The following is a 13,323-nucleotide window of genomic DNA, read 5'->3' as shown; positions in this document are numbered from 1 at the left end:
AAAATATAGCCGAGCTAGTTCGTTGTCAACCGACAGCCAATAATTTCGTAGTCTAAAATGTAAATGACGAAAATCGAACTGATTTTGAGTAATTAATTAATAAGTACTGCCACTTATCATCAACAGACATTTAGTAACATATTAATATTTTACTTTAAAATTTTAATTTGAAAAAACTAAACATTTTTATGGGAATTTAAATTGTCAGATACCATTTGAATTCATTGATAACTAAGTAATAATAAGTTTCTTAATTAATATATGAATAATTACCAAAACATTTAACAAATGATATATATATATATCAATATGTATTATTGATTGATATTTTTATATAATTTATATATAAATAAATATTTTTTAAAATTAAAATGAAAATTAAAAATTTTATTAAATATTACCATATTATTTATTATTTGGTAAACAAATTTAATAAATATTTAAGTAAACTAAATTTTACCCTTTATTTATATCTCTACTCAAAAATAAAAATTAAAAATTAAAAAAAGGTAAAAAGAAAAAGAAAGTACCCCCTGCAATCCTTAGGATTAACGAAAATTCAAAAAAAAAAAAAAAAATCATGTTTCGTCTATTCTTCTTTTCCATTTGTTCTCTTCAAGAATTTTTTTTCTTTTCCTATTTGCTACAACAAAATGGCATCAATTTCTGTTACAAGAAAAGCAGTTTGGTTCCAAGTACCAACCTGAAAAAGTGTAAAAGCGTGAGGATGTGAAACGTATCTTTTCATGAAAAGCACTTTCTAAAGCTTTTGCTTTAAAAGTATAAAACATAGATATGTCATGGCACATGGAATAATAGAAATGTTAACCAACTTGGGCATTGTCTTCCAAAAAATAATCACGAAAATAAAATTAATATATAATAGAGAAATAAAACACCTTGCAAAAGGAAATTGCATTGCTCCTTAAGCACAATTATATTGTTTCTATACACGGCAATGAACATAGGACCAATCACACATTCTGCTGCATCTTTAAAAAAAATAAAAGCAACATCTTGCGTCTAAGTTCCCAAATGTGATAGTTCCTTCTTTTTTTCCCTTCATTTTTTTCCCCCCACTTTCTCTATTTTTTTCATTTTTGTCCCTTATTGTACAACCTCTAGGGAAGAGGAACAAAATATTGATATACCTTTTACACAAATACATACAGGCAAACTAATGAAAGAATTTAATCTGCACCCACTTTTGCACAGAATATAAGAAACAAGTAAATGACGACAAACCCTGTGGAAAAAAAAAAAAAAGAAAAAAAAGAAATGTTAATATCTCACTAAATAGTATATACCCATAGAAGAAAGCAAGTGATCTTGGCTTAAGCAATTGTGTAAACCTTCGTTGGAGGGTGCAACTCAGCGTCAAGAGGTAAATGCAAAAAGCCTATCCGCAATCTTTGTGCGACAAATGGGACACTCAGAGCAAGCAAGTGAACAAGATTTACATACTGCAAAAGAACATAAAGGACCATTACCGCTATATAAAATGAAAATGGAGAGTAGTTAGTAACATTGTGCAAGCTCAAAAATAACTTACAACAAAAATGCCGACATGGCAGAAGAATTGCCGCAGTTGGTGACTCAAAACATACTTTACACACATGGGAATTAGCATCTCCGTTTGCTAGGTATTTTTGCTCCTTTTCCTTCATCTCTTGCATCCGAGCCTGAGAATAAGTGTAACATGTTCAAATCCTCTGGTAGTCCTCAACTTAAATGGTAGAGCAGCAAATTTTTTCCAACAAATGTTTTCTATGAGATAAAAAATAAATAAAAATAAAAAGATATTTTCTATAAAATCCTCATTCTCGTTGTTCTATTTTAGACATTATGGTTATAAACTTGAGCTTCCAATGCCAATTCCAGAGCTAATCCATTGAACATATTGCACAGCCTAGTCAATCATCAAAAAAAAAGAAAAGAAAAAACCAATTATGGGAAGACAAAAATCCCAAGCAAGAAAGGCAGACACTGTTTTGGTAACTCAGGACCTCATGAACTCGGCAAACAATATTTTGTAAATTTTACATAGCAATTGCCTTTTCACATCTTTTAGTATGCTTCCTGTTATATGTCCTCAAATCTACTAACATCTTACTGCATGTTCCCTTCAGCCTTGGAGCCTTGGTTTAGCTAAACTTCAAATAATTTTTCAAAAACAAATGGATCCTGGACTCAAATGAATGAAGGACTAAGAAACAATCTCAACAAAATAAAGTTAAAAGATATATGCAAAATATAGTGATACCTTAAGGCGGACAACAAGAGGTTCTTCTTTTGGAGGTTCATCAGTTGGTTCAGAAATATCTGAAATTTGCCTCTCCTTAGGAACTGTAGAACTGACAGTGTCATTCATTTTCAGTTCATTCATATTTTCTGATGCTTCGCTCGGTCTCTCATCACCATTCATCTCCGGAATAGCACCCTCTTTCTTCAACTTTGCAACAAGCACCCACATGTTTGCTAAATCATTCTCCAAAGCCTCCTCCCTTCTCTTTGCCTCTTCAACCTTTTTCCTGTATTCCTCTTCTACAAATTCCTTTTCAGCAAGGGCAGCCTCAAGAGCTGTCTCTCGCTGTTTCCTTGCCTGGAGTTCCATCTTTAAATCTTCTGGATCAAGATTCCACGATTCAAACTCATCACAAGGCATTCCTGATAATTCATTAACACGACCAGAGAGTCTCCCTTTCCTCCCAGGTCTCATTCCATCACCATACTTTCGGTTAACACCATTAACATTTTGTGCAATTGCATTTCTGGAATTGGCCAGCTCTCGAGCAGCCAACAATTCTTTTTCTAGTTTTGCATTCTGCAGTGAGAGCTTTGTCACTTCACCAGCCAAATTCTTCAACTCAACAGCTGCAGCAGAGGCTAGTTCCTTAGCATATGAAGCTTCTTCGGCCAGTTTTTGATTCTGGACTCCTAAACCACTATTTTCCTCGGAGAGTTGAACATGTTCCAGCTTTAATTTTTCATTCTCAATCTCCTGAAGAAAACAAACAAGAACATCAATTAATTCCAAAGGAGCATCCATGACATGCGAAAAAAGTCTTGCTTTCTAACACCTTAGCAATTAAAACAAACACCAAGCAAATGCAAATAAGTTTAGCAAAATAGTTGATACTAATCTTGCTTTGACAATGAAACCTTCATATACCAAAATTTACAAATAAATCATACTGCCATGGACCTGTTACATAATGAACCATAAAGACAAGGACTATAACATTCACATCAAAATATGAGGATGTTGAAGAAATAAAATCTTGTGTGAAGAATAAAATCTTGTGAAGAAACTTCATATTTATGCCACTATAAAATGCAACAGTTAATACTGATCCAGACTAAGCACCTGTGATTGTACTTTCTTTTTCAACTCTTCAGCATATTCCTCGGACATACATTGTTCAGATGACAGTGACTTATCACCACTTACTGAAGCCAAACGCTGCTCTAGTATATTTATTTTTTCTTGTAAATCCTTGTTCTCTGCACACTGCAAATAACCAAATTAACAAATAGCGTTAGTTTCAAAATCACACATGAATGATAATTTTTTTTCCCAAAGATTAAATCTTTATTTAACTAGTATTTTAGCGGCCTCTTTTATCAACAGCATCACCAAAGGCTTCAAAAGTATTGGATGCAACAAAATAAAATCGTATTAGACAAAACACCATAAGTAAAAGAATGGTATTTTGACCTTATTCTGCAGTTGCTCTTGGAGAATACGGTTGTCAGCGGATTTTATCTGCATGCAAAATTATGCTTAGAAAAATATTCCTATTGTTGCAGTATAATAGTAATTCTTTTATCTTAATAGCACATAAAAGAAGTGGTTTTTCCTACATATGTCCATCAAAGATTGCAACATAAATGATAACAAAGGACTCACCTCCAGCTCGAAACCCTTTTCATTACACTGGGTCATCAATCTTTTTACTGTCTGTAGCAACAACCAAAAGAAGTAAACATAAACCGACATATTTATATATGATATGACAATCAAACAACACTGCTTTTAAATCATGTAACAACAGAATTTAAATGAGCTATACAAACAAATTGGAACCATGTGATTGACAAAGAATTCAAAGCTACCTGCTGCATTTCTACCATAGATGCACTAGCAATTGATGCCTCACCACTTTCAACAATACGCTGCTCCAAAACCCTCATTTGCTTTCTTTTTTCTTGGATCTCACGTTCCAAATTCTGAATCTGTAATTGAGAAAGAGTAAATGTCAGATTAGTCATGAAGACATAATAATAAACATCTAAAGTGACTGCTGGAATTTAAAGATGTGGGATACAAAATAGAATATCACTAGTAGACACCTTAATAAGAATGATAAACAGGAAAGAGATAGAGAAAAAGAAAAAATAACTCTTATGGTAAATGAAGATAAACTGAAAATAGAAATTACTTAGAATATGCATACAACCACATTGATTTAAGTTAAGAAACAAGAATCAACATAAAGTTGACGAGACCAAGATGATGAGAATGTAGTTGAAAGAAGAAAGATATACTTGAGATTTCGAGCTATCCGGATCATTAGAAGATTGCTCCACCAATCGTTTCAAGGTGCTTGTGCTGAATGCAATCTCTCCAGCAAGCATCTTAACTTGTTCAACAAGAAGGTCTATATGATCAGACATTGACATCCCACCCTAAAATAAAATATGACAGTTAGAAAAACATCAAAATATAGATGAGAAGAATTTTAATTTTGGACACAAAGCGATTCAATAGAGATATACAGAACCCTAAAATGAGAAGCCACAGAAATTCCAAGAAGGGATTAGTACATGAACTTGCAGTTCCAAGACAAATGTACTAATGCAGAAGTTCCAAAAAATTCCAGCAAAAGGCATCTAGGATTTCTTGATTCAAGACTACCAAAAAATTACTCAAGAATACCAAAACAAAAAAAACAAAAAAAATTCCAGGAACTAGGAAGTAATTTTTCAAGAACACCTCCACATGATCTCTTGTAAACACATGAACAATCAAACAAAATTTTGTCTATGCGTATATCTCTGTTTGAGTGTGAGGGTGTATGTGTACAACTGTGTGCATATATGTGCATGAATGTGTGTGTGTGTGTGTGTGTGTGTGTGTGTGTGTGTGAGAGAGAGAGAGTGAAGACTAGGGAACTTGCTTAAAGGTAAGTAGTTTTCAGTAAAGTTCATTGGTAGAGCTTCAATAACAGGTAAAAACAAAACAAAGCAGAAGAATTATGACCAAGCTTATTTTTGTCTCATTATCCCAATCATAACAAGTCTCACCACAACACAATAGAAGTTTTTAATGGGATCTCACCACCAAGCTTACAACGAACACTACCTCTTGAAAACTAAAAAATAAATTCCCATCTCAATTGAATACAATTGAAATAATATTTTAGCAGCCACTTCAAACAAGAAACTAAAGAAATCTATACAACCCTTCATATGGATTGATGAAATAATGTTCTTAAACAAAAGACAAAAGTAACAAACATTTTGTCCTTAATAAGCAAGACTATTAGGCCATTGCATTTCCTAAAGAATTTAGGAAAAACAACTATTCATGATAACCCCACAGCAAAAGATAAATTCTATAAATAATAAAAAGATATGTACTTCACATATAAGCAATTAAAAACAACAACTATAGCAGGAACATACGGCAAGCAATTTTGAACCACTGATAAGTTCACCCGCTTGAGTTGAATCAGTAACGGTACTACTAGCTGGTGAGAGTTCTTCATTCCACCTGCTGGAAGATCTTCTATGCTTCAATTCATAAGATGGATCTGAGGCAGGACAAGGAGAGTCCAGATTCTCATTCTCAGCAAGTATGGAACTCTCACGGCTTCCATCCAGTTTCTGACAAAGAATAGGAATGAAATATTATTTCATATCATGTTTTCCACACTAGCAAACAAGTGGAGGTAGTCAAGTTTGGAAGAAAGTAAAAACCATTTACAAGAGAAATTAAAATCTGGAAAGAATTATAGAAAGCTAGAAAATAACTGGAATTACAAAGGTGAGGCAATTAAATTGTTACTTTGCTTAAACAAAGCAGCCAAGCAGTCACAAGTCAAATGTTTATCCATATGGATGTAAAAGATCACAAATCAAAATTAACTCCAAAAATCTTGAAAATAAAACTTCTACCATGTCTAATTTCCCTCAGTATGAATGAATATCAATTTTCTCACATGCCTAAACTAATTTTAAAGTTGGGAATCAAATTATAAAGCCCACAGTACTGCAAATAATGAACAGGGATCAAATAAAGTGCACTTGTTTTCTTGTAAATAATTGAAAAGGGAACTCACATCATCATCACCAACAGAATGACTCCGTTGGTGGCTGGGTATATCACTCAAACATCCTGGAATTGTATTCTTTGAAGAAACAAGAATGAGCTTTGTTAGCCTTTGAATTCTACTCATAAGAGCAGCCTTCGCTTCCTCTTCTTCCTCAAGTCTTGACTGCATTTTGAATTGACCTTCTTCCAACTATTTGCCAAATATAATAAACATGATGAGTAAATCTTAACCAGACTCATAACGTATCATGTCAAAACTACATCATATGAATAGAAAAACAAAACCTTCTGCCTTAAGGTCATAATCTCCTCATGACTGACACCAGCAAGCATACCCTTCCTTAGCTGATCAAGTTCTAGTTTAAGAGTAGAAATTTCTTTTTGATACTTCTTAATCAAAGACTTTTCATCAATTATCTGAAAAATATTCAAACAAGCAGAAAGAATGAGCATCAAGTTTTTTTATCAAAATAAACATTGCCTTTCAAAATCTATTCATATATTGAGCTAGAACCAAACCTTATTCCTTGATGCATATATTTCTACTCGTTTTGCCCTGCTTGCAAATTTCAATGTATTATGTGTTTCCTCCATGTTGCTTGATGCAGGAGTTACGGTGCATATAAGCTGGGAATATCATATAAGACAAAAAAGAAAGAAATTTAACGCCTCTTGTTGCAAAATGATTCAGCACATCAATTGACCAGGCAAATACCAAAGCTTAAATTAAACGAACTGTTCATTCTAATATCAAATTTCAATAGAAATAAAAATCATATACTTGTTTTCAATAACAATATAATGATTGTGACAAATCAACTTACTGAAACATGCCCATGCCCACTTAATGAAGATTGTAAAAGACGAGTAAGCTTAGAATCACGATATGGAACATGAGATGCCTTTCCCTCACTCAGTTTTCCTATCACCTTCACATTGCAACAACACAGGTAAATAAATCAACTTCTAAATGATTTTTAAATAAACAGAAATAATCATAAGATAAGGTCATCCAAACAAATGTCAGCCAAAAATGAAAATTATATTAAGCATAATGTTGCCAAGAGAAATCATTGAATCCGTAACTACATTTTCAAATAGTTATCAACACCTATGCCAAGAGAAATCATCGAATCCATAACTACATTTTCAAATAGTTATCAACACCTTTCATGCCTAGGCTTGATGTTCCATGGGGGGCAAAAAATAACAGTGATGAGATTATGTTATTGCCATTTTTAGTACATATTAAATTTTGAGGCACCTACAGTTCCAAGAGTAAGAAGACTCTTGTTTATGTAAGATCCTTCCTTTCTCCGTAGCCCAGTTGTTTCAGTTTTCGAGCTTTCAGATCCAGCTAGATCTATCAGATTCTGAAGAAAGATAAAAGCAATGATTCAGACAAGACTTGGACAGTATATGAACATTGCTAGAGTAAGAACATCACTTCATTTGAACCATACAAGTTGAGAGAAGATAACTCCATCATATTCGTCACCATGGGCACTACTTTCAATCATCTGCAAATACAGTGGCAGGTAAATGTCAGAGAGTAGGGCAGTATGTCAATTCACAAGTAACTAAATCAAAACAAGTACACATTAAAATGAAAACCAGCTATGTCCTGACTACTGTTCAATGTCTCAAAGTCATTAAAACTAGGTAAATACTTCAAATAATCTGTTTCAGAAAAATGAATAACAATTAAAGAATCTCCACCATTGTTCATTTATCATCAAAACTGGCAACAGGATAAAAAAGTAGAAAAGTGAAATTATCATCAACGATGCACATGCACTAGGGGGCTCTGCACATGCATACTTCTAAGCCTAAGAGATTAAAATTAGTCTTCTATATTGATGAAAGATAGATCCATAGTCTGAATCTAAGATTGATATGATCAAATTAACATAATTTATATGGACTGAATACAATTTCAGTAATAATAAATCAGGAAACAAAACCAACTCAATCAACGTAAAACCATAACTTGATAGTTGAGAGAAGAACAAATGCAGATACTATGTAAAATTCTAACCAGTGTGAAAATGGTGTGACTTCGGCTACTCAACAGATTAAAATTATTTGATCCCACATGACGATGCTCTGCATTATCAAACACCAATCAAAAAAATAAATACAAATATAAACCCATTGCCTAAAACTTTTGAATGTCCAACATTCTTAGAATATTATCATTGCAAACAAATTATCCTTCATGAAAATACCTTCCCCAGCAGCAATAAAAGAAAGTGCATGCCCAGGGGACAGAACAACTTCTTCCTTGATACCTTCAACATAAGTACCCTGATAGTGGAACACAATTATACCAACAAACCATAAATTCATCAAAGTTTTCAATTTAATACCATACTTGTCGATGTAAAATGAGGAAAAGATAATTACAAGTAAAAAAATTTCCTAATGGGTAACAAATCTTACATAGTGCCTAGTGTAGTCTATGTCATATTTGATAGGAAGTAGAATCCACAATTCCAAGTATATATTCACATTACAATAGTTTAGACTCATTATTCTAAGCAATGTATAAACCGGCAAGAGTGATAATCCCCATTACAGAAAACAAATGGTGATCTCATATTTCATTATGAATTGAATTAAATAAATTTATTTATATCCCTATCACCCTTAAAAGACCATTTTTTTCATCTCCTAACTCCATAGTACATCCTTAGCATCTATCAAACAGTAATCATGAAAACTAATTCTTTGAAAACAAACTCCATCAAAATTTTATAACAAATAAATTATACCTAACATTATAGTGAATCAAATTTAAAAAAAAAAAATCATAAAACATATTATTAAATCAATGAGATGCAAGCCACAATTTTTAAGTCCAAAAAAGCATAAGCTAATCTACAGGTGAAATAGGAAAAATAGAAGGAAGACAATAGAAAGCAAGTGAGCCATAAACAATAAATGATAACAGAAATAAGGCAACACAAAAAGATTGTATAAAAATTTTGATTAGAAGGTAAGATACAAACCTGTGCATCTTCTCTAACACGTAAATTTTGACCCGTCGGATCAAGCAAGTCATTTATCACCTGATATCAGAAGCATAACGCCAAATCAACTATATATCACACATGAAAGTAATTATTTTAACATATAACATTAGCAAAAGATACACTCCATATCCAAAAAGATAAAAAGAATGTGCCTCAGAGGAGTAAATTCTTATACCATTAGTGTTGTAACTGAACCAAAAAAAAAGCCACTTATATACCCAAGTTTCATATCATGAAGTTGATCTGCATAATACAACTAACCTCATTATAGATTTCAAGATATGACACGCGCAGTAAAAACTCTCTTCCTGGAGTCTGTCATGAGCAAGCAGATATTTGTTAGTCATGACAGCAGGCAACTTATGCTAGCTTGTTGTCAAAATTACCAAAGACAGAACAAAGCATCCATGACCAAGAGCAGAAAGTCAGTAACCAATAATAAATATTACAAGATACAAAATAAACAATACAAATTCCAAATCTTGTGCATAAATCTCTGGACCGTCAAATAAGTAGAAGTGCAATAAACCAAGTATTAAAATATAATTTCATATGGACAGTGGGAGTTCAGTCAATAAAGTAGAAAACTATTGCACTAAAAAGTAACACATTTTATATTTAAAATTATAATTTTACAAAAACGACTGGAACATGCTAAAGACAACTATACTTGTGTAAAATTCAAATGGCCAACAAAGAGGAGAAGAAAAGAAGATCATTAACACCCATATTATCCCAAATATAAAATTCAGATAAGCGCTCACATCTTGTATAATGCTGAATACATCCTTTATAGCCAATGGTATAATCCCCGGAGAATTTTGATCTCCCTGTGCAAATTACAAGAAGAAACAGGTCAATTCAACAGCATTAAACACATGCGTAGATATATGACAGATAAAATAACACTGAGAATTGGGGACAGAAACAAGATAAGCCATATAAAACCAAACCCCTAAAATTCCACATTTGGGGTTTTCTACATTGGCATTGGGCACATACATGCATAGTGTGTGTCTTCCCACTACTTGTCACACCATAAGCAAAAACCGTGCCTGCAATTGAGATAACAAATATATTAAATCCATTCCGTTTCACAATGTAATTATGGCCAAAACTAGAAATGAAATAAAATTACACATAGGAGTTTCCAATTCAGTTACTCAGGTTTACCTGTGGAATTAAGATAAAAAATTCTAGTTTACCAGATTTCCAACTAAATTGTTCAAATCTTGATTGCTATCTTTTACATTTTAAGAGATGAATTCATGAATTGGCCTCTATATTTCTACGAAAGGAATATTGAATACCATTGACACCCTCCATGGCAGCCTTTACTACAGGTTTAGCCGCTACCTCATATACGTCTTGAGAATTAGTATGCTGTCCAAAAACTTTATCTGCCACAACCAAAAAAATAAAAAAATAAACCAAAAAAATGAAAATTATAACTCCAAAATGCAAACCAATTCCAACAGCACATTAACTAGCCATTTGCATTTTAAGAGTTCGCCAAAACAAAAATTAGCTTCAAATTCAAATCACACAACTCCCAAATTCTAAAAGAAAACACACCAAATGCATAAGCCGTAGCAGGATTATACTCATTCCTCACAATCTTATCCCCGTCCGGGTACCACGCAATCTCATCTCCTCTCTGATACTCTCTGTCACTGCAACCACAAGTTCCCAAAAACAAAAACCGAACCATTCAATCACATTACCTGAAAATAAAACCACAGAAAACAAAACAGTACCAAATTCTCACAATCCCAAACCCCATAGATCTGATCCAACAACCCTTAGATCTACCATTACCTGAGAGGCCTAAACCGAATCGTCACCGATATGCTATCCCCCGACCTAGACGTATCCAACGGCTCCAACATCAGCTCTTCGGGAGCAAATCCCACCGGTGTGCGACCACCATAACCATGCGAACCATATTGCATTGAATCTGAACGACCTCGACTCGGCGTCATGGATCGGGACCCGAGTCCACCGCCCGAGTTGAAATACGAAGATGCAGAAGAGGAGCAGGAACGAGGCATTAGCCTGCCGTTCATAAACGAAGAAGACGAAGAAGTGGAAGAGTACGGCGTCGAAGGTTTCCGATGCGAGAACGGCGAGCTACTCCGTGCTCGAGACGACGATGCCATCTGAGTCGGTGACTCGGACGAAAACACTTCAAACAAATAGAAGAAGAAAAAGAGAAAGAAAAAGAAGAAGCAGAGAATGTGTCAGAGCTCACATGGTTTGGCACACAAAAGCGAACAACATCGTTTCCTTTTCTTTCTTTTTTTTTTTTTTTTTCTTCCTCTTCTATTTTTTAAAAAAAATTATAATTTTATTTGCTTCGAAGCTTTAAGCTACTCTCTCAGTCTCTATGAGAAAATGCAGAGAGATAGTGTCTGTGAATCTGTATGTGAGAGACGAAGCTAGTCGTTTCGTCTTCTTTAAGACAAAGAGACTTGCAGTCTTGCAGAGAGAGGGACTCAAAGCCCGTTTTGAGTGGTGTATGTGTGAGAGAGAAAGAGAGAGAGAGAGAGAGCGATGTCTTGTGATTGTTGAAGTTTGAATTTTTTTATTTTTTTTTTAGTTTTTTTTTATTCTTTAAAAAATTTGAGTTAAAAATGTTTCAAATTGAAATTACTGTGTGATGACGTGGAGGGTCTAGTTTAAATTTGGTGGAAGCACCCCGCGCATTAGCGATGGCGCTTTGAAAAATACGCGTGGAATTGAGCGGGAATAACTGCGGCCGCCGATTGGCCTAATTTTCTTTCACAAATAGTCGGTCTGAATATGATGATAAAACTGTGCGTTTTGTTCCGCTGCGAGTAGGTGACATTCTTTACTCCTCTCCTTTTGTCCCCACGTGTCCGTTCTGGGCTCTTTGGTAATTCAGCATGGGTCAATAGAGTAAAATGAATTCGCCTCAATTTGCCAATACATCCTCGACATCGCCGAGTCGATTAAGAAAACAAAAATCTTAAAAAGGGCGTTGAGCTTTGCGAGGTGGAAAAGCAACGTGTTGTTTGGCAGCGGAGGATGAAAAAGGCGACACGTCACATTGACTCGTGGGATTTCCGAATATAAAATCCAGTGGGTCCCATTCTTGTTGCCTTAAACATTTCGTTTCCAAATTAGTGGAATATGCATATAATTTGAATTCTTGTTTTGTGTGTTACTTGTCAGTCACTACTTTAAATGGAAGTATTTTTAAAAATCCAACTAATATTATTTAGTTGTTTCACGGATAAATTTTGAACTGCTCATTCTTTTTTTATTTTATTTTTTTGGGTAATAGAATTGCTCATTCTATATATCATTTATTGATGAGTAAATACTTAAATTTACTGTAACAAAAATTTGAAGTAATTAATTAATTTTAACCTTACCCTTCTATCAACTTTATCTGGAAAATAACAATGAAGGAAAACCTTATTGCTAAGCACTTCATCATTAATTGGATGGTGAGTGGGTGACAACCTAATTTATAAAGTTTATGTTTTCTTGAGCAAAAACATATGATATAATTATAGCTACCAATTCTATATCTACAACATTAGATTCTTTTTTGGTCTCTCTTTTTCTTTTTCTTTTTTGTGATGAAAAGATTCTTTTTTATTTTGTCTCATGTGTGGATATGTTATTTTATTTTGTTTTTGTTTTTATTTTGTCTTCATCTTATGGTTGATTTTTATCTTGTAATTCTATATTGTTTAATTAATTACGTGCAAATATGTTTTCAAAAACAAAAACTAATTATTTACAAAACCGTTATTAAAAATGCATTGTACGAATGTCAATGGTAATAAGATGCCGATAAATGATTCTAAATTTTTTTTTTAACATTTGAAAATTAAAATGTTAACCTTATAATGAGAACGTTTTATTTATTAACTATTGATTTAGGAAAACCAGTCACAAATCGGTTGGATTTTCTTTTTA

The 13,323-nt window shown here is 33.4% G+C and overlaps 1 protein-coding gene across 1 annotated transcript; it reads right to left on the bottom strand.

Annotated features, from left to right (window-relative positions):
* Positions 1–900: 900 nt before the first annotated feature.
* Positions 901–11,938, bottom strand: LOC107426786 (kinesin-like protein KIN-7D, mitochondrial). Its single transcript, XM_016037067.4, has 25 exons — positions 11,191–11,938; positions 10,948–11,045; positions 10,683–10,772; positions 10,375–10,427; positions 10,137–10,202; positions 9,634–9,687; positions 9,349–9,408; positions 8,566–8,644; positions 8,376–8,443; positions 7,801–7,857; positions 7,606–7,710; positions 7,162–7,266; positions 6,857–6,964; positions 6,623–6,754; positions 6,345–6,527; positions 5,689–5,889; positions 4,549–4,689; positions 4,117–4,236; positions 3,911–3,961; positions 3,719–3,766; positions 3,368–3,511; positions 2,264–3,001; positions 1,553–1,682; positions 1,353–1,463; positions 901–1,246 (listed from the first exon to the last, which is right to left on the bottom strand). Exons 1-24 carry the CDS (start codon positions 11,529–11,531, stop codon positions 1,378–1,380), a joined length of 3,258 nt encoding a protein of 1,085 aa, XP_015892553.3. The 5' UTR covers positions 11,532–11,938; the 3' UTR covers positions 901–1,246; positions 1,353–1,377.
* Between the last annotated feature and the right edge of the window lie 1,385 nt (positions 11,939–13,323).

The sequence above is a fragment of the Ziziphus jujuba genome, chromosome 9 (assembly GCF_031755915.1).
Source record: "Ziziphus jujuba cultivar Dongzao chromosome 9, ASM3175591v1".
NCBI lineage: Eukaryota > Viridiplantae > Streptophyta > Magnoliopsida > Rosales > Rhamnaceae > Ziziphus > Ziziphus jujuba.
The sequence above is the reverse complement of the archived record's forward strand: the minus strand, read 5'-3'. Positions and strand labels throughout refer to the sequence as shown.

Excerpts from the sequence above, each read along its gene's own strand:
- LOC107426786 (XM_016037067.4), bottom strand. The coding sequence starts at position 11,531 with ATGGCATCGTCGTCTCGAGCACGGAGTAGCTCGCCGTTCTCGCATCGG. Across the intron at positions 10,773-10,947 it reads TGCTACGGCTTATGCATTTG|ATAAAGTTTTTGGACAGCAT; the intron begins GTGTGTTTTCTT and ends TGGTTGTGGCAG. Across the intron at positions 10,428-10,682 it reads TGCCATGGAGGGTGTCAATG|GCACGGTTTTTGCTTATGGT; the intron begins GTATTCAATATT and ends TCTCAATTGCAG.